This window comes from Cryptotermes secundus, unplaced genomic scaffold (assembly GCF_002891405.2).
Source record: "Cryptotermes secundus unplaced genomic scaffold, Csec_1.0 scaffold68, whole genome shotgun sequence".
NCBI classification, from domain to species: domain Eukaryota; kingdom Metazoa; phylum Arthropoda; class Insecta; order Blattodea; family Kalotermitidae; genus Cryptotermes; species Cryptotermes secundus.
In genome coordinates this window covers 183,916-206,446 of record NW_019722422.1, presented here as the reverse complement: position 1 = coordinate 206,446, position 22,531 = coordinate 183,916, and the positions used below count along the sequence as shown (strand labels likewise).

General features: G+C 41.3%; 2 protein-coding genes across 4 annotated transcripts in view; one reads left to right on the top strand and one right to left on the bottom strand.

Moving 5' to 3' along the window:
• Positions 1-22,531, top strand: part of LOC111861271 (zinc metalloproteinase nas-13) — a 122,283-nt gene that overhangs the window by 37,789 nt on the left and 61,963 nt on the right. The gene's annotated exons all lie outside the window — the stretch shown is intronic.
• LOC111861270 (gastrin/cholecystokinin type B receptor) overlaps positions 1-22,531 on the bottom strand; it is a 60,578-nt gene that overhangs the window by 24,493 nt on the left and 13,554 nt on the right. For 2 of the 3 annotated variants that reach the window (XM_023845704.2, XM_033750243.1), the window contains exons 2-4: positions 21,026-21,272; positions 11,432-11,521; positions 5,595-5,708 (exon numbers count right to left, since the gene is read on the bottom strand). In XM_023845704.2, the coding sequence (XP_023701472.1) occupies positions 5,595-5,708; positions 11,432-11,521; positions 21,026-21,264 (443 nt within the window). In that variant the 5' untranslated portion in view covers positions 21,265-21,272. The remainder of the gene's footprint in view (positions 1-5,594; positions 5,709-11,431; positions 11,522-21,025; positions 21,273-22,531) is intronic. The other variant, XM_033750242.1, reaches the window with a different exon arrangement.

Sequence of the window (22,531 nt, the reverse complement as noted above, 5' to 3'; positions counted from 1 at the left end):
ATCCCTCCCGTCGGTCTGTGGGTGTTTATCCCTCTATCGTTGCTAGGCAACGGCTAGGTAAACACGTTCCAGCGGCAAAGAATGATTGTTGGAGATGTCGTTTTCTACGCGGTCCTTGTATTATCAAAGAAAAGTAGGGCGATTAGTTCTTCCAAGAACTTTTTATACATATCTCTGTACCATATTTCACGATATCACAACGCAATTTATATAAAGCAAAATTCGTGGTCCAATCTTCAGAATATAGTGATCGGTGACTTATCTGCCGCCGGTCACGGTAGTCGAGCGGTCTAAGGCATGCACTGTCTTCGCTCGCTGGGAATCGGGGATCGTGGGTTCGAATCCCACTCAGGGTATGGATGTTTGTGTGCGTTTTTCTGTATTTGTGTACAGGTAGAGGCCTTGCGACGAGCAGATCACCCGCCCAAGGAGTCCTACCGTATGTCTAAGATCTAGTAAAACCGTAGTGAAACGGAGAGTTTCATGGAGGTAGGCCTAGGCCAAAATGAGGGCTGTAGCGCCAATGAAAAGAAGAAAAAAAAATATCTGCCGTTAACCGTAGAAGTGAAGTTTGTTTATTTGACTGATGACACAGTTGCAGACTGGGCCACGTTACGCTGTCATCGCATTACAGCCGAAAACTGCCCAATAAGCTCCGGGACAGTTGCATTCTTTCCAGTTCTCCTTAATTTTGTGGATCATTAAATACCTTTCGTAAAAATACATCACATTCTGAGTTCGTCCTTTTCGAATCACGGCTCGGAAATCACCTAAACTATCAGTTGTCCTCGTGGGATTTTTTTTTTTCATTTCCTCTACAAAATCATCAGTGTACATAGAAAGTAATATATTCCACCAAATAAAACTCGTCTTTCATAACGAGCTTCACGTTTCTTTCAAAAATAAATTTTCCATCATCAGTTGACGTAGTCAAGAAAAACACCACACGAATCAACCCTGTAACACATTCTTTTATTATATAATCTATTCAGAGGTGCCATCTGAAAAGCCATCCACTTATGGCACACACATACGAGGGTAAGTCAGAAATTATGCGCACATTCTCCATAACACATATTTAGGTTTGTCACACTGCCTACTACGCATGCATTGTTAGAGTTGGTACTACTGTGGTCACGTGATCGAAGTTTTACCTTGATCGCATCATTTTCCTTGATGCTGTGACAGTGTAAACATGGCCGGTCTGCTAGCAGTGTGCACCAATGATTAACAAAGAACAGTGATCCGATTTCTCTGATTGGAAGGTGCGTCAGGGGCTGAAATTCATATGTGGGTTCATCACTATGAGCCAGAATCCAAATGCCAGAGTATGGCGTGAAAACACCCGGGATCGCAAACGAAGATGAAATTCAAGACTCAATCTTTCGTGGGAAAGGTGATGCTAACCGTTTTTTGGGACTCAAAAAAGGCCTATACTGGAAGACTACCTGGAAAAAGGGTGTACGATCAACAGTGCAAGATACAGTGATTTGCTGGCCAACAATCTGAAGCCAGCAATTCGTACCAAACGCCGAGACCTATTGTCGAAGAAAGTGTTGCTGTTGCATGACCATGACCACTCACACAAGGACGGCCAGACCGTTGAAACCATTAGCCATTTGTGTTTCGAGGTGCTGGAACACCTTGCCTACAGCCCAGATCTCGCCCTTTCCGACTGTCATCTCTTTGGACCTCTCAAAGATGTTTTACGAGGTTTTTGATTTTCTACGGACAAAGAAGTGGGGGAAGCGGTGCATAAACGGTTGCGCGGCCAACCGAAACCCTTCTTCGTGGAGGGAATACGCAAGCTTTTGGACCGCTGGACCAAGTGCATAGAAAATGGAGGAGACTATGTAGAAAAATGACGTATTTGTTCAACCCCTTCTTCTGTATATATGGATTGGAAAAACAAGAGTGCAGATAATTTTTGACTTACCTACGTATATGCTTGTGCCTTTATAATCAGAATGTTATTAACATGTTTCGTATAGCCCTACTTCGAACTGTTAGACCAAGTAGCTTATAATTATGAAGCAGAATGAATCTGTCCATGTTGTACTCTATTATAGCTCTCTCGGGCTCATTGAAATCTGTCTTATAATCAGTAGTATCACAGTTTTTTTGTATTGCTAGTGGGGTGGGACTAAGTCCCTTGTACTGCGGCCACTTCTGGCCTATTGTACCAGCCCCAGATGATAGGTGAGGGTGATTGTGGAGCAATTTGTGGAATGAAGATTGGCAGGGGCAACCGAAGTACTCGGAGAAATCCCGCCCAAGCGCCGCTTTGTCCACCATAAATCCCACTTGACCAGGCCCGGGATCGAACCCGGGCCGCCGCGGTGGGAAGCCAGCGACTAACCGCTTGAGCTATGGCGCGGCCCAGTATGAATGTTAGTTCGGACAAACTGGTGAAGTGTAATATATACTAGCGCCTTAAAGGCGCGACAGAATTATTTGTCATAAATCTTAAAAAAATTATATTATTTTAATTAAGAATTATTTTAAATTAATAGCAAATATGAACGTGGCGACTTCCCTAACTATTTTCATATCTATTCTTCTGTGAAGTTGCTAACGGAGCTGCCGGTAGCTATGCTGCCTAGTGTCGAGTTGTAGGCTGAGTGATGAACCGGAAGTAGAGGGGTCTGGCCTAATCAAAGTGCTATTCCGGTATTTCCCTGGAAGGTCTAAAGAAAACCATGAAATCCCTCATTCAGGATAGCCGGTGTCCCGATGGGTATTCGAACCGAGCACCTGCCGAATAAGAATTTGGAACGGTGCCGCCATGTCAACCTGTTCCGTGTTTTGAAAACTTTATAGTGACTGTCACTCATGGAGCTGAGCCCTTCTTGAGGATCCGCCAATTGTGAAGTTACTGAAGAACTTCCCAAAATTTTATGAACCCGAAGGTTCATTACCGTGTTCACCTCGCCAAAATGATGAACAACTTATGCATTATTTAATACCATGAGAGACGCTCCATCGGCGAGATACCATCCCGGGACCGTCTAGTTGTAATTCCGCTATTGTCCTCCTTAGGCTAAGGGTGCCGCTATTGTCCCTAACGTCACCTGTTTACTCCCTGTATCATAAACCCATGAACTGACCGTGTGCGAGACCGGCCAGGAGGGGTCTTGGGTTCCTTGAAGACCTACAGAAATGTATGGGCTTCTTTAAAATGTAGGTCAGATGACGGCCTCGACCCTTGGCTTTCTCTTCTCATTTTCTTGTTTTTCTGATGCCAACTGGGGATTTGAAATGATAGGGCAGTCGGTTATAGGGGGTGGAGGAGGAGAGTAGTTGAAAGGTAGACAGAGAAGAGAGGTGTTTAACAGTAGGGTAGCGAGTAGGGCGGACGGAGCGGCTAGCTTGAAGGACAATGCAAATATTTACCATTGAATGAAATTTTAAATTAAAAGTACAATATTCACTGTTCTGGAGATCCCGGATTTATTAACCCCGAAGTGGGTTCCACTTCAATCTCCGAAGCACCCGTATCCTGAGAAAAAGAACCCAAGCTCGAGCAAGGTCGTGGCAGCTGTAAGTCGGAGGGCGGCTACATCACAAGAGTCCTCCACTGCCCCTATCCTGATCCAGATCAATCCAGTCAATTCCAATCCATTCCATCCTGTCTCTCTGAGATCCATTTTAATATTGTTCACCCACCTACTCCTTGGTCTTCCTAGTGGTCTCTTTCCTTCTGGTTTTCCTGCCAATATCCTATATGCATTCATCTTCTCCCCCATTCGTGCTGCATGCCCTGCCTACCTCATCCTCCTTGACTTGATCATTCTAATTGTACTTGGAAAAGAGTACAAGTTATGAAACTATAGACTAACTGAGGATTACGTAATTGTAGCGTAACATCAGGATGTGTATGTTGTTACGTCACAAGGATATCCTTAAGGACGAGTTTCTTTCGAACTTGTGATGTAATATAATCCTTCGGAATTCTGAATACACTATATCAACAATCAATATATCTATTACTTGCTTTACAGTGTTGTCGTTGTCGTTGTTGCTTTTAGTGTATGCAAAATGCACGTAGACTACAAGCTAATAAAGATAACATCTCTCTTCAAACGCCAGCCTCAAGAAGTGATAATAAAACCTGCATCTACAATGTACGTACTTGTTTCGTGACTAAACTTATGTTATGCCGCAGTTTAGCCTTCTCTGGAAGGGCCAGTCATCTGATAGATTCAGATCTGGTTCTCCGGTCTGGGCTCTGGGAAAGAGACAGACCTCCTACACACGTAAAAGAGATTTATTTGTCAGATTAGTCTTACTGTATGATACACGTACACAGGCTTTCATTCTCCTAATGCTGTTTTGTATGAAGCTTAACGACGCAGTAGAGCCTATACTTGCAAGTCGTTCAGATGTCCGTTTTGCATGAACCGGTTTCTTCATGATGATGCTCACGAAATGGCACATCGATAAAGGAGCACGACTTATCCATATGAAAACCATATACCCAACAGATGCAGCCATTCCATCGAGCACGGCTATATTACGGCCAGGGAAAAGGTTCCCTCGGATGGTAGGGATGACAGCATTCGACGATCCCCCATTCTATCCGATGTTGTATTGCCTTCCACCCCTTTGGCCTAAGACTGACAGCCCGAAGCGAATGTCAGCATGTTGTCATCACTGTCGATATTCCTGTGAGCAGAAGGACTAGACTACTGGAGGGGAATATAGGCAAATACACGTATACTGGGATGGCGAAAGGCAGCAGCTCGACGAAGTTGTGGAGTGGGGTTACCATGACCTCAGCATGGCTAGTGTGATCCGTGTAGACTCTAGAGTCTCGCCAGGATTTCATGATCCCTAGTAACAACTCTGTCCGTCTCGAAGTAGCATTGGCTGCAATCACGTGTTGGCCAGGCGCTTTGCTAGTTATATGTTTAACCTGCAAGCTATTTCTAGTACGCTGTTCTAGGCGCTGATTAGTCTGCTTGAGCGTGCGACCTCATATTGAAGCCTGACACTCAAATAAAATTGTGACAAACGTGCTTTATTATTATTCACAAGTCGAAGCTTATCGTCTCATACTCAAGCAGAACTAGTGACCATCAAATCCCGTTGGAACTGTAATCAAGTGAATATTCCTTCTGAGAATGACTATCAGTAAGGGATTTGATTGTATGTATTCGAAAGGGAATGTTGTCTCAGTGCCTAAGCAATGAAAGCGTAAATGTGATGAAACTACATGCATTCTTAATCTCACCCACCACATTCATTCCTGGGCAACAGTGTCAAGGGCCAATCGGATAGGAGCCTTGGGTGGTCAACAGTGCGAGTTTGGACAAAGATATAGAGCACATTGTGTCTGTGACGAAAATTGCTCCCCAGCCGTTCACGCCGTTGCCTACTGCTCTATTGAGGTTTTTATTCATAATTATTTTTTTCCTATTTATAAAAGCAGTTTGGATAGAAACCACAAGCTGTGAATGTTTCAGTACTCACCTGTCGATGCCTATGGCTGTGAGAGTGTAGACCGACACTACAACCGATATATGCTGCATTACTGTCACCACAGAGCACATTATCTGCTGGAAGCCACAAGCTGTGAATGTTTCAGTACTCACCTGTCGATGCCTATGGCTGTGAGAGTGTAGACCGACACTACAACCGATATATGCTGCATTGCTATGACCACAGAGCAGAATAGCGGGTGGAAGATCCAGCGACCCAGCATGAACCTGTCGCATACAATGACTGCGTTCAGTAGGAGCAAACGAAGAACGTGTGTTAGTCAACATGCATACATAGTGATCAAGACAGTGCCTGTCAGAGCCGTCGGAGCCGAGATGTTGCTCCCTCCTTCGCGAAGGTAACGTTTCGAATGCCTTCAGTTTTATGAAGTTTGAATTGAAACAACTCACTTCAATGTAATTCTCTTTCGAATTAAATTAATTTTCCCAAGCGAAGTATCTGGAGTTGAAACATTTCAACTACCAACATTCTGGTTGGGGTTTTTTATGTTTTGTGTGTGTATGCGTTTATTCTGTGTTTGTGTTGTCCTGTGTTTAGGTAGAGGTCCTGCAACGAGCTGATCACTCATCCAAGGAGCCCTACCACCTGTGAAATAATCAAAATGAAAGAAAAACCTCAACACCGTAAATTTATAAGAGGAACGTATTAGGTAAGTACGTAAGAGATATCCTGAACTATTACACTTCTTACCACGTGAGTTCTAGAGTAAAAATTTTAATAGAAAGTTATAAGGGTTTGCAATTGCATGTTTTGGTGACAACTAGCCACCACAAGAAGGCTTAACAAATGTTGTAAAAATATTTTACGTTTGTGTTTGAGCATAAATTGTCTTAAGGCAATTTCTGCTATCACTATAAATCTCGACTAAAATATGAGTATTTTTGCAGCCAAAATAAATTATGTAATATTAAAAGTAATTATTGAAAATTATTTAAAATAAATTGAAGGTTCTTATTGCGTAAGTAGGGGGACAATGACGGCGTCCATTTTCTACTGTTAGTTAACATAGAAAACCTTTTATATTGTTGTATTGGTGGCCTCATGTCCATCTGCAAACATATGTGGTAATTTAGAGTGTTTTTACTCCTGTATCTTCTCTTTACATGAAACTTTAGTGATCAACTGTAATTACTCATTCGTGTGGTTTTTTATATTCTCCTATTAAACTTGTTTATTTGATATACTTTACGACTCAGTCATGTATTCATACTGGTGGTTAAAGAATCTGGGTCCCACAGTAAGGATTTTATTACGACGGACTTTGCAAGAAAAGTGGCCTTCCCGTCAAGTCATGACGAACCATAACCTATATAGTGATTCTAAATTATTGTCGGGGTTTCCGTGGCCTATAAACGTAAACCCCTACAATAATTTAGAACCAATCTGTTTATGTAAGTTTTACGGTTGCTTTGTCTCGAAAACCCACTCTATATTGTGATAAGTTGTTGCGATCTGTCACGCTTAACAATTGGTTTTTAAGATAAAGCTGTATGCGAACATTTGCACAGTCAGAGTCAGTAGCCTATCCGTTTGGCCGTGAACCAATCAGTGGAAACTGAACATGTGATACATTTCATTTAATTACGCGTGACATTTTGACTAAACAAAAACGTGGGGGTGCATATGGCAGAAATTCATTAAATTACAATAGATGAATTAGGCGTTGTATCCATTACTGACAATTACAGAAACATGCATATTAGCAGCTTGTTTAACTATCAACGTAGAACATGCCACTGACTGTTTAGCCGTTATATTTTGTAGGGCTTTCCTCTATGCATCGGTAGTTCCTCAGCTGTTTTAACGAATACGCCTATATTTGGTGCGCAACCCTGAAATATTATACAGCTTTCATATTTAGTGTTAATGAGCATTGGATGAAAAACATATTTTTTGGCTTCTTCGCTGTTTCAGGAGTTCCTACACCGCCTGTAAACCATATAGTCATAGATACGTACATACAGCACTGTTCAGTCTTCTTTTATATTTTAATCAGGCATCTGAAGCTCATAGTTCGAACTCGAACTAGACTTGTGGATTCAATGATTTATGTCAAATACAGAATGTCCCAGAATTATTTTATCATTTTTTTGTAATTTCACTCTTCTTTATAGTACGTTGGCAGCAGAAAACTGGAATAGCTTATATAAATGGTACTATTGTACATAAATAGAGTCAAGCTGTTGTTACTTCAGATTTTAAAAGTATTCGTCATTTGCTCCTTGACACGACCTACATTCGCATTGCGGTAACATTATTCTTGCACATTCTGTATTGCTGCAGTCGGATGGCTGTTTATGAACAAGCTGGCGGTCGATGGCAAAATAAAATCAAACATTGTGCTTTCAGTCTTTGTGTCCTATCGATCCGTGACTTTTCCTGCAGGAAATATTGTTCAAATTTCAACAGGCCGTCGAGGCTCCGACAGTTTCTAGAAAAGCAGCACGTAGATGGCGGTAAGGTTGTCAGCCTTACGCGCCGGCCGCCATTTACACCGAGGAAGATTCCTGGTACTCATTTCTGTTAGAGGCTGGGTCGACCCCAGGACCATAGTCCGGCTGGAAGGATTAGGTCAACTGAAAAATCCATTGACCACATCGGGAATCGAACCCGCGACCTTCCGGTTTGTAGCATAGTGCCAACCAATAAAATAAAGAACTGGATATTAGACATATGGATAAAGGGAATTTTATTTAAGTGCTTAAAGGAACTATTACTTTTTCTTTATCCCTTTTGCAGATCTCGCTCAAAGCCAGTGTAAGGCACTGCACGTACACAAATATTACCAAGCGCCCGCCGAGCAGGCTAGCCTAGACTTGAATTCGGTTCGAAGTTGTGCCCGAACACCTGTTATACTCATAGAGGTTTGTCGTGGTATTCCTTAGTCCGTTCAGGCAAATTCCACAATAGTATCTCGGTTTTGGCCACTACTGCCTCCTTTGAAATCCTTTCCAATTCATCATCCGGTACTATACAGTTTCAGTTCTGATAATGTCATTAAACAGTCCACGAAAGAATAAAAATTGAATGCGTCACTCGCTTAAGTTTGTTTACAGCCATTTCATGGAAGTGACTAAATGAATGTTGGCGTTCATCTACCCGAGTACTAGCTTGGAAAATATTATGGGTAAAAATTTTATTATATGGCTTACACAATATTTGCATATAACTAATTGATTCTTGATAAAATCGCCAATATGAGAGCAAACCGTATTTAGTTCACAGCATCGCCCTTCCAGCTAGCTATTTTGCAATTTAAAACACGTTGTGTGTGTTTATTGAGCAGATAGACGCCGCATATAAACGGATTTCGTCTCCCTGACGCCACTCCAAGGAGTGGCCTTTGCCATTTGCTTGCTTCGCTCCTTGGGTTTATTTTATGAACAGCGGGAATAAAATTCGAAAAGTAGACTATTATTTGATGACCTAAAATATATAGTAAAAAGTAAAGGTATCCCTGTACCAGGCCGTGAAGGCCCATAGGGTTGTGAGATGTTGAGGGTCCCACATTATCTAGACAATCGGCTCAAAGATGGCGGTAAGGTTGTCAGCCTTACGCGCCGGCCGCTCTTTACTCCCCAGGAGAATTATTTCATTAATTCCTGGTACTCATTTCTGTTAGAGGCTGAGTCGACCCCAGGGCCTAGTGCGGCTGGAAGGATTAGGTCAACTGATAAAATACGATACAATGACCTCATCCGGGCTTGAACCCGCGACCTTCCGGCTTGTAGCATAGTCCCTCAACCAACTAAGCTACCGCGTGCTCCTACTAAAATATAACATATAATATTGTGACATGTTGACCCCTACCTCCCCAGCTGCACGTAGCGGTAATGTAGCGCTCGCGTAATAGGCGAGTAATCACCCCGCAACTCTCCCCGCGGTGACGTCACGAGCGGAGCCGAAGTGAGCCGAGCGGAGCCGACGTTAGCCGAGTCCCCGCAACCTTGAAGCTATGCAAAGCGAGTCAACAGCGGTGACGTCACCGAGGGATATCGCGGTTGCTAGGCAGCAGTCAACAAGTGCGGACAGCGTGGGTAGCAACACGGCACCAGACGACAATGGTCCGGACCGAGGCTACATAAGGAGCAGCGAAGGCTATTCACAGTCAGTCCTGGAGCTACCGCCGAGCGAGTCCTCGAGCTACCTCCGAGTTAGTTCCGAGTTAGCCAGCAACCAGTCAGTTGTATTGTGGCATTTGCAGTGTAGTATTTGTGATACTGCAGATAGCAGTAATTGTGAATCTGTAATTTGGGTGATTGTAAGTGCGAATGTGAAATAAAATTCGCTACATAAAAATACGGCGTGAAGTTAGTTGTCGCGATATACGCCCGATACTGGACAATATGTTCAGTTGCCTGTGGTTCGGTATGGGTGTGAAACTTGGTATCTGACATTAAAGGAGGAACATAGACTGAGGGTGTTTGAGAACAGTGTGTTGAGGAGAATATCTGGACCGAAGAGGGATGAAGTGACAGGTGGTTGGAGGTTGGCATGTAGCACACACAAATGGGAGACACGAGAAATGCATATAGGATATTGGTGGGAAATCTAGAAGGAAAGAGACCACTGGGAAGACCAAGGTGTAGGTGGATGGGCAATATTAAAATGGGTCTTAGAGAGATAGGATGATATGGTATGGATTGGCTTGATCTGGCTCAGGATAGGGACCAGTGGAGGGCTCTTGTGAACACGGTAATAAACCTTCGGGTTCCATAAAATGCTGGGAAATTCTTGAGTAGCTGCAGAATTGGCGGCTCCTCCAGAAGGGCTCAACTCCATGAGTAAGTAATATGTTCAGCAGCATAGGTAGCATAATATTACGTAAATTTTGTATAAACAATTTCTCATCGACCTTATTTCGTAGATCCTGTTTCTCCGATGTTTCGGTTCAAGGCATAGACGTCTGTTTGTTTAACTATTAAACGTAACTCACTGCTTAGAGAATCTTTTTTCCATATAACCTGTCCATACACTGAACAACCACAAGAACGTGGACTAGCTTCATGCGGCTTTGAACCCATGATTGCGAAATTTGGGTTGAATTTCAATGTATTCAACATATTCAGGTTTTTCTGCGAGATATTGTATATAAATTTATAATGGACACTCATATAACAAGGAATCAAATATGATGGGCATGGATAATATGTAATTTGAAGTGGATGAAAATATTTTTAAACTCCTCAGGGCCTTCTCCCTGAAAAATAAAGAAGCGCCTTAAGCATCGTGAACTTAGGCAAGTCACTAACTGGCTAAATTCATGGGGCTATGTCCTTCGTCGGAAGCCACCAGTAACTTAGCTACTCAAGAACTTTCACATTTTGTGGAACATGCAGGTTCAGTACAGGAGCCCGCCACTGGTCTCTGTCCTAGCAAGACGAATCGAATCCATACGTCAATATTATTTATCCAAGATTCATTCTAATATTTTCCTATCATCTACGTCAAGATATTCCCAGTAGTTTTCCCAGCAAAAGCCTGTATAAATTCCATTTCGCTTTCATACGTTCTACATGTCCTACCTATCTCATCCTTCTAGACTTGATGATTCTAATTTTATTGGAAGAAGAGTACAAGTTATGAAGTTCATAATTATGCAACTTTCTCTGACCGTTTATTGCTTCATCTCCTTTCAATCCAAATATTCTTCTCAGCACCCTGTTGTCAGACACACTCGGTTTGTGTTCGTCCCATAATGTAAGATACCAAATTTCATGCCCATACAAACCGACATGCAAAATTACAGTTTTATATGCGAGCATATTAATTTTTACTTTCTTATATAGTAGATAAAAAGACGGAAAGTTTCTGAACTAAAGGGTAGTGAGCATTGCCCGAAATTAGTCTGCTTTTAATTTCCTAACGAATGAAATTTTGATTTGATACAGTCGTTCCCAAATATTTTAACTGTGCCACATATACTTACATGGTGTAGGTGAAGGGGATTGAGAAAATAGCCATTGTTACGTCAGACACGGCCAGGTTGATGAGAAAAGCCCTCAAATCTCCCGAAGACCTAAGGAAGAGAAAAGGGCTACTGAGTGTAAAAAGTAACTCACTGGACAGCAGTCTATATAACAGAAGGCGGTCTGTGTTTAGAATGTGTGTGTTTTCTGATTATGTGTACTGCATATGTTTTGTCGTATTCACGCCGAAATAGTTTTCCCGCACTTAGGGGGACAAAGGCATAAAATATGAAAAGGAAAACAGAAAATTAAGATACAAAATAATACCTTCGGAATTTAATTGGCTTTTCCACGCGTTTAGACTATTGCAGACTGTCAGTTTTATCACATTATTCTTATATGCATTTGACTATAAAATTCATGGCTTCTTTGTCATAGGGCCTATCGCATTTTGATGTGGGTTAGTTATGGTATAGTTAATTCTGTCAATAGTCTGCAGCCTTAACATTCTGTTTTTTTATATACAATAATAGTCATACGGAATTCTTGGCCTTGTGAACACGATAATTAAATTTTAGTTTCCATAAATGACATGAAACCTGTTGACCATTTGCAGCTTTCCCAAAGACTCGGAATAGCGACGGGCTACTAGCTGGACAACCGAGGGGTCAGAGTTCGAGTACCGGTAGGGTAAAAATTTTTACTTCATCATATCTCTGGGACCCACCCAACTTCCTATCCAATGGGCACCGAGGGTTCTTTCCCCGGGGTTAAAAAGCCCAAGGTGTGAAACTGACCCCTTACCTCCAACTATTGCCGAGGTCAAGAAAACGTGGATCTATACATCCACTTCCCCATATGCCTTCATGGCGCAGTGCTTAATTCGTTAAGCACAGGGACAACTTTACATTTCCTTACCTGTCTATGGAGTTTGTTACGTGACATTCGATAAAGCACGCAAGCCCTCAGACAGGTGCTGCAAAGTTGTATGCAAGTCTAGACTGTGAAGTTGTCCCTGTGCTCTACGCCTGTGTGGTCATAATTCCACGCAACACGTACGTAGATATTTCCTCGATGTTTTCGGCCCGTGTTAGGGAAGTATCCTGAATTGGCTAGCACCCTTTTCTCCCGCCCCATTCCATATTATTTATTCCCAAATTACCCAACCATAGCTTTCAGACTTGGCATAAACTCGCCCAACGATCCCGCGCCCTTAAAAATGTACTAACCCAAGGCTTAACCCCCCGGAACACTCAGTATTAATTTTGTTGCGAATTATAGACTCGGTGGAAAGCTCTGGTTCTCAACGTTTCAGGGCACTGCGTGGAACTAGACGGGCTGTCGGCATACACTGGGGCCACTCAACCGTAGAGAGCATGCAGTTGTGCTGCTTTTGTAGTTAAAGTTGTCATAACCCACTTTTCTCTGTCCTCCCATTTAAAGACAATTTTTAGAAATAGCCGGGTTAGAGCAGTCGGTATAGCGACTGGCTACGGGCTGGACGACCGAGAGGTCGGAGTTGGGGTCCCAGTGGGGTCAAGAAGTTTCTTCACGTAGTTCAGACCGGCTCTGGGGTCCACCCAACCTCATATCCAATGGGTACCGGGGATTCTTCCCCCGCGGTAAAGCGGCCTGGGCGTGAAGCTGACCACTCACCTCCAGCGAGTGCCGAGATCAAGAAAACGTGGATCTATATATCCACTTCCCCATACGCGTTCATGGCCTAATTCTTAATTAGTTAAGCACAGGAATAACTTTACATCTTATGACTTGGCGTCATATTGTGTGTGTGTGAAATTTATGTATTTTATTCGGTCACTACAATAGTTATGTATGATATATCCATACGTACCTATAGCTGTAAAGGAATAAAATAACGAATTTATTCAAACAATGAGTCATCATGGATTTTTAAATTTAAATTATATTATTTATTACGTCTCATAAAATACGGTATGAACTATGTAATACTACGGATCGTCTGGTAGACCGCCAAGGACCACAGTTTGAAAAATACTGGCATGGAAGCGTTTTACCACCTGAAGATATTCTTTGAGATGTGCTGTCGTTTCGGTTTTGAATGCACGTACTTTATTGGATGTGCTGTTTCTCCTGCTATTAGAAACCTGTCTCCCTGTGAACAAGATACCGGTTAACTAGAGATATTTGTTTTTATTGCTAGTGGGGTGGGACTAAGTTCATTGTACTGCGGCCACTTCTGGCCTATTTGTACCAGCCCCAGATGATAGGTGAGGGTGATTGTGGAGCAATTGGTGGAATGAAGATTGGCAGGGGAAACCGAAGTACTCGGAGAAAACCTGCCCCAGCGCCACTTTGTCCACCACAAATCCCTCCTGACCAGACCCGGGATCGAACCCGGGCCGCCACGGTAGGAAGCCAGCGACTAACCGCTTGAGCTATGGTGCGTAGAGATGGCTTGGTCGCTGGGCTAAGGTATACGTCGACAGCGTTGCAAATGAACCACTCAGATACGTTTTGCTACGTTTGAGTGTTAATAGTTGAAACCGACGAGACATGATGCGCAATTGAGTCTCTGATCTGAATCCGTGAGGCAGACGTCAGACTGCCGTTATTAATCTTGAAAAGTTGTGTCTTCTGCTAGAAGTCAGAAGCGCAGAAACGGGAGAGCTGGAAACTACATTAAAGTTGTAATAACTTGGTCAGGAATAGAACATGAAAGCCTACCACAAAATGACACCAGCGTTGCTTCAGCAGTCTATGACAGGGACAGAATTAATGGCATAGACAATTTCCGTACCAGTTCAATGAAAGCGAGTCTGAATCGTACTTACATTTACAGACTGCAAGAGGCACGTGTTTGTAACGGAAGTATTATACTGAACGTTTATATTTATGAAAAGGATATTCGAAATTACTTCCCGGAGGTTTAATTTTGAGCATAATACCTGGTTTTGATAACCTTCTCTCTCGAAGAAAAGTTTTCGTTCTATTTCGCCTCATAAAAGTTGGCAATGTATTTGTTTATGTGTAGTTTATTGAACTTAATCAGTGTCAAATATGTCAGTTGCTGTATGTTCAATGATTCGTATTACAGAGCAGTGTGAACGAGACTACAAACTTGATGGCGTGTTGAATAGACCAGAGGAATACGAGTATTTCTTAAGAGAATCTGTTTATATGTGAGGAAGCACTTGTTAGGAGTTGTTCATTGTATGTGTATGATGTTTCCCTTATCGTGATAGAAGCTCAGCTCTTTAAATTTTTAAATTTTATACAAACAAAACAAAATACGTGGCCTGTAGTCCGCAAGCGAACTATACCGACCGAGCGACTGCCGCTTGTCGGCGAAGTTAGTGCCAACGGATAGTGGGTGTCACGTGGTCAGCGCAATGGATCCCCAGGGCCGTTAATCTCGGTTTTCTTGACCGGAACCGCTATTTCCTTGAGACAATCTCCTCGATTATCCTCACGAGTCTGAGAGGAACCCGTTCCAGACCGACTACTTCTCAGAAAATCTTGTAGCGCTGGGAATCGAAGCCGGGAATTCTGGATCTGTAGCCAGGAACTCTGACCACTAGACCACAGAGGCGGCCCTAAAATTTTATACATGAATGTTGATATGCGATGTTTGTAAAAGATGTTGTGTTGTATATAAGACTCTTTCATGAAGAAGTTTTAATTGTATAAAAGCTATTTAAAATTATTTATAATAACGAAAAATAATTTTGAGCTAATTTATTTTGTATTATTATTATTAACGTAGACCTGAGAATTATATTGCAAATGGCCAAACATAACTGAACAATGAATTTAAAGAAATAAGAAAAAACTCATGCAGTAATTGACTGCACTGTGTGGATTACTGCATTGCACAGTTGAACATAAATATACTTCCATATTTTCCTAATCTAAAATTGGTACCGGGGGCTCTTTCCCCAGGGAGTAAAACGGCCGGGTCGTGAAATTGACCACTCACCTCCTACTAGTACGGAGGTCAAAAAAATATGGATCTATACATCCACTCTCACATACGCTTTCATGGCGTGGTGCTTAATTAGTTAAGCACATGGAATTTCCTAATTTTCCGAAACCATTATCACATTCATTATGCTCGTGATATTACGGGACGGTATCGTTTCCCCGTCTCTACCGTTGCCATTAATAAGGATGGAAATACAGCGGCCCAGGGTCCAAAGAACAATCCAGATATATGAGATACATAATTTAATTAAAATCATCTTACACACACAAACGTACCTGCAGATGGAGGTTACGCTCACATACGAGTACGTCTATAGGTAGGAGCTTCATTATCTTTGTGGAATGTGGAAATAATCTAAAATACGTTTTTAATTTAAAATGTGACAGTTATCTCCGAAATGGATCGCACATCAATACCTTCTCCCATGTATCTCATATTAAAAAAAAATGCATATATAATTTATTGGCGTATTGGAAAAGCGCTGCGGAAATGATAATAGGGGCCGTATCGAAAGGCAGCAAGATTTAGTGCGTATGTCATATTCGTCTTTGTGAGATAAGCGAATATTAATATGTCATTTGCATGAGAAATAAAATGTCTGTATTAAAGAGAATATTCAGTGTTTCTAGTTAGCAGCAGTTTCTATGCTACGAAATGAAGTGAAAAATAAACAATCTGCCAAATTCCGGATATATAATCACGACGACGATAGAAAATATCTTTTCAATTTCAGAGTCTATTAAAATCTTCCTTGTAACTTCACTTTTCAGTAACGCTTTAAAGGAAAAGTTGTACAATGTTTAATGTAAAGCCGTTCGGAGGAATGGGATAACAGATTCGGAGGTGTACGCAAAGAAGCGACAAATATTGAAACGTAGCTCGTATTTAACAAATCGCTTGCGTGCATCAATATATACCGGTTATTAAGAATTCTGTCTTTTGTGCTGTACCGGTATGAAGTCCGTTGAAAGTCAACAGGCGTTTCGGAGGGACATGTCCCACTTCTCGCTACCTCTTCCACTCTAGATTCTTCTTCGATCCTGAAGATGGAGCCGACATGTTCCTCCGAAATGTATGTTGACTTTCAACGGACTACATGGCGTTATATCATAGAGAAGAGAATTCTTGGGCCGCGCCATAGCTCAAGCGGTTAGTCGCTGGCTTCCCACTGCGGCGGCCCGGGTTCGATCCCGGGTCTGGTCAAGTGGGATTTGTGGTGGACAAAGTGGCGCTGGGGCGGGTTTTCTACGAGTACTTCGGTTCCCCCTGCTAATCTTCATTCCACCAAATTTCCATCATCTTAATCAGCCGGGGCAGGCTACAATAGGCCAATCAGTGACCGCCGTGCCGAGTGGACCCAGTTGGACTCCACACCCCACTAAGCGAATTAAAAAAAAATAGAACTCATCATAACCACCGCTGTGAGAACCTCAAATCCAACCAGTTCTAATTATAATTCTTGCGGAAATAACGTTATTTAGATAGGCTTATAGTTCGTCTTCAAGAATTTTCTAAATTCTTTTACACTATATATTAGATATTCTAGCACCAAGTTTGGGATTATTTACCTTAAAGAAAAATTAAATTGATTTTTAAGGGAAAATTAATGAAACTCTACCTTACTCTCGCTAATTGAATAATAGCAAAACAAACACATAGGAACTTCGTACGTATTTAAATAACCCAAGAATGAATATTCTATCAGCAAAAGAAAAAAAAACAGATCCAATTTCCACTTTTTGAACCTCATGCATTTCAGGTCATGCAGCACATTGAAAATTTAATGTTTACAACAAATGACATCCCTGGTTTGTCGTACCCTTACTTCAGGTTTCGAAATATTTCTGGCTTACTTTTGGCTCCAATTTACTAAACAGGAACAGTCGTTTAACCATTGATCTGATATTACTTCCCTAGTAACGTTGTGCTCGTAAATGTACGTAAAGCAGGAGATTATTGTGGAAACTTAAGATAGCGAATCCACGAACGTCAAGATGTATGTCAAGCAAATGAAAATCAGTAGAAATCAGTGCAGTGTCCTCTTGTCTGCTTGTACTAGTTCGACTGATATTATATATTTACCTGAAGACTTGTAACAGCTGTTTCTGAGTAGAAATTTTGAGCTTTATTATAGATGGGTTCAGGGACTAACGTTTCGGTGATATTTAATTTTCCAAATTTAATAGCTGCATAAAGCACATCCTTATTAATTTTATTTATTATCTTAATGATAAAGAATGATTCGATCGAGAGCTCTGAAGGAAAAGAAGCATGTCTTTGGACTGAGGAAAACTGTGTATTTCAGAAAAATTCATAGAAACACACACACACACACCATACACACACATTTTTTTTAAGTGATCAGCAATCAGAATACAGTGCATTCTATAAGCTAATGTGTTGATCCGTGCTCGGTATCCGAGACACAGCTGAGCTGTGTTGAGGTTAACTCCCAGCGATGTTACCTCAGAGTTTTCATTATCTGTTGGCCACTGTCTCTTAAGTCTCCTGTTGACTGGTTGTAGTATTTGGCTGAGTAGTGGATTTGGGTGATCTTCTATGTTTTGTAGGTGCTTCGCAGTTTTTGTTTTGATGACTTCTTGGATTGTAGGAATGCGGAGGTCATTGTGAAGTGTGTAATTGGTTATGTACCATGGGGCGTTCACTATTTGTCGGACACACACACACACACATATATATATATATGTATATATTTGTGGGGGATAATATTAAGTTGGATCTTAGAGAGAGAGGATGGGATGGAATATACTGGATTGATCTGGCTCAGGACAGGGACCATTGGAGGGCTCTTGTGAACATGGTAATGAGCCTTGGAGTTCCATATGTTGAGAAATTCTTGAGCACCTCAGTGACTGGCCGCTTTAAGAAGAGTTCAACTCCATGGATTCCGATATTTAGTTCTTTATTTTTCTTCATGATTTAGGAGCCGTGTTTCATTCATATTCTGATACGATAACCAGTACAGGGTCCATTTTCTCTCTGTCACACACAAACGACCTTTATAACTATGTCCCTCCAGAGACCGTCGCGATAGATTGTGAAATTTGTGGCGAGTTTCTTCACTAATGAATGGATATTCACGGAAAACTAAGGTAAAAGTGGACATAAGCCATTGAAATCCCAACTGCGAAAACATGATATTATTTATAAACTTATAATGATGTTGATATGCAACCAAGAGCAAAACATTTTGAAGATTCTTATCGGCTGATGGGCCGTATTTAGTGTAGCTGTAGTATAAGCTTTCTCTCAGTCGTATTTGTGAAATTTGCTGACCACATAAAACGTAAATATCAACACAGTGTCAGAAGTCAGATCGGATTCTTATGTTATTTTCTTTGCTAAAATATATATAGAACGAGATAATTATGGGGAAATTGTGTCCAACTGTCTGTCCGCATCTTTTCGGACCTCTTCAATAGATTTAAATTAAATTAAATACTGGATGTCTGTTCAAATGGTCCAAAAGTTATATCTCCTTGAATGTAATGCCGTATAGTCCGTTGAAAGTTAACAGATATTTTGGAAGAATATATCGCCTCAATATTCAGAGTCGAAGAATAAATAAAGTAAGTTGTGGTCCTCCGAAACGTCGTTTGGCTTGTAAAGGTCTAAACAGAGTTGCATCCCAGAAGATACAACAATTCATAAACACCGTTGCGAGAACCTCAGATTCAACATGTTTAAATATTTGTTAGGAAAAATTTTGTCCTTATCTATCTACAAATTTTGAGTTCTAAAGGTGATGTTTCTCTGGGACCAACAACCTAGGGACATTACGCATAAGTAAGCACCAAGAGTGACAAATTTGTGAAACCGCTAGGAAAGCATTTTGAAAATGCCTTTGCTCCAGCTGTATCTGAGGTTCTTATGGCGGTGACTATGAACATCGGCGCTGCCTTGTGGGATATGACGCCGTGTAGATTTGTAGGTAGGTGTCAACATTTTGGCGAAACCTGTTGAATATAGCCCCAACTTATTTTTAAAGAATGACCATTGTTAGCGTCCATTTGTCTATATCCGTCTAAATTGCAACACTTGTTTTACACTTCAATATATTCTTTAACACTTAACACTACATGTTTCGGCCTCATAGGGCCATCTACAGGTGTTTTATTACAGATATTCAATCAAGACCTTGTTAAAACTGCTACACTGTTTCGCTGTTCCAATTCATTTTATAAACCACACGCTGCAGTCCTCCTTCAATTAAAACGAGATAAAATTCTTTTATAATTTGTTGTTTCACTTCACTCAGAGTGTCGTCACTTCCGTAAAATATATTAACCTTTTAAAGCCTAAAGGTTACTATATGCACGACCTGGTTTAACATACTAGAATTCTGCATTCTGCCCACACAGTGTGTTTGTGTGTTTCATATGGTTCTCACAATAAGCATCGGATGTTTTCCTAAACAGCATTAACCGGTTGGTCCTTGTAGCGGAGACACAATGTGTTTCCTGTGAGGTACGAACTGAATTTTTATATTTAGTTTGGAAAAAATTCGGTCTTTAAAGGTTTCCTCACGTCAGTTATTTGCGCCTTGCTTTCGTTTCCTCCTCTACGTGTGGTGTTGAGGCCAGTTGAGGCCGAAACATGTAGTGTTAAGTGTTAAAGAATATGTTGAAGTGTAAAACAAGTGTTGCAATTTAGACGGATATAGACAAATGGACGCTAATGTGAACAATTGCAACGGGATGCTGAAATACAGAATGATCATTGTGTTTATTTTCCAACTATTTTAAATCATTTAACAGCTATTAGATATGGGATAATGTAAGGACATAAATTATCCTCTAGTTTTACAAATTAGGTCCTCCGGCCTGTTCCAGTGAGAATTAAGTCTGAAGCTGTGACTTCCTTTTAGAGAGTTAGCAGGACAACTTTGACGGGAGATCTGGGTTCTATCCATCCAGGACAACACAGACACAGACAAAACTCTGACATATTTCTATGCCCCGAGTGGAATTCGAAGTCTGAATCCCAGCGTTTCAGTGGTCAAAGACAAGAGGGCCCTCGTGTTCACTGTGATCTGTGTAAAATATTAGTAGATGTTGTATATTAATAACGTAATATATCAGATTGATACTCAAATCATATTTTCCATGCAATAAGATTTCTGAAAGAAAATTTACAATTTTCAATACACAACCTCTGTGGTCTAGTGGTCAGAGTTCTTGGCTACAGACCCAAAGGTCCCGAGTTCGATTCCCGACGCTACCAAATTTTCTGAGAAGTAGTAGGTCTGGAACGGTGTCCGCTCAGCCTCGTGAGGATAACTGAGGAGCTATTTTGAGGAAATAGCGGCACCGGTCTAGAAAACTGAGATTAACGGCCGTGGAGATCCGTTGCGCTGACCACGTCACACCCTCTATCCGCAAAAGTTGGTACTAACTTCGCCGATAAGCGGCGGTCGTTCGGTCAGTATAGTTAGCTTTCGGACTACAGGGCACAGAGTTTTATATATATATATATTTCCATTCCATTTCAACATTAGAGAACTAAAATCCAGAACTCTATAATGATTCCATAATTTAATCTTTAAATTAATAATAATAATAATAATAATAATAATAATAATAATCCAAATCATTCGGGATTCCTTTGTAATTCTCGGTAAGCAACTGACCTTTTCCCGAAGGAGAGCACCACTATGACGGTGACATTTCCGGCGACGCTAAGTGCTGCTGTCAGGGAGTATATCCAGACGAGAGCCGTCTTAACAGGCGGCTCCACCATATCCAGGCTGGGGTAGTCAATCAGATCTGACAGGTCGTTCTCGTTTAAACGTAGCCTGATGAAAGAGCTCAGGTTCGCCCAGTCGTTTGAGTTCTGAAGCCTTAAAATATCCGTCAGTTCCTGCGCCATGTCACTGCCTGAAACAGACATTACACCTACATTGAGACGCGTTAATTACTATGTCTTAACAGTATTCCCTCAGCACCAAACAACTTTGAGTAAGGACTAATATTATGCCTCATGGATTGGGTGAACATACGTAAATCACTGGCCCATTATTCATCCATTTCACTCTGTCTGTGCAAAGAAAACGCAAAAAAATGTAATCATCTACGTCACTCAGTGACACAGATTCGCCACTCACTGTCACCATTATCTTGCAGTCACATGTCACTGTCAACATATCTGTCGATATTAGAAGTCCAATGCCATAAATCGTCCCTTTATACTTTCCACCCATAAGCTGTCACAATGATAAATTTCACTTTTCGCCAAATATAATTAGAATGGAAAAATCAAGGCGGTTGCGATGAGCTTGGCATGTAGAACGTAGAGGGATATAGGAATGCATACAGGGTTCTGGTAGGAAAGAAAGCAGGAAAGAGACCACTGGGACGACCTGGACCTACGAGGTAGGATAATGTTAAAATGGATCTTGGAGAGATAGTATGGGGTGGTATGGACTGGATTAATCTGGCTCAGGATAGGGACCAGTGGTGGCCTGTTGTGAACATGGCAATGAACCTTCGGGTTCCATAAAATGTTGATAAATTCTTGAGTAGATGAACGACTGTTGATTTCTCACGAAGGACTTGGCTCAATGGAGTTCGGCTGTCACAATGTTTTAACTGGACGGACTAGCAGGATACTGGGTTATATAACGTTGGTACATGTGTAGGTTTACTCTTATTGTGTTGTGTGTGATGTACTGGCGTGTTGTGTCGGGACAGTTAACCCCGCTCTCATTTCAGCATGATCCGAGAACAAGCCCACTGAAGTGGATGTTGCTTGATGAAGCGTTTTCCCTACGACAGGTTCCGTTGTGAGTTTCACGAGGGCTGGAAACTCTATGAAGTATGAATGAATGTGAGCAGAGGAGGCGCTATTTCAAACATAATATCGCAGTGTGAAACTAGAAAAACTCTAATGGAACAATAGGACTCAGAGTCGTAGTCTGCAAGCGAAAATAAGTCATTTGCAGAACTAATGTTTCATAAGCTCAAGATCCCCTGAGGGCTGAACTAGAGTAAGGGAAATGTCAGCTTGAAAATTTGTTGGAAATAATCATATCTGATATAATTTCTGTTCCTGATAGTTCTAAAACCATTTTATTGTTACTGAATGGAAATAAATGCAATGAAAATCATAATTAAAATGACAGTATTTTTATTAATGC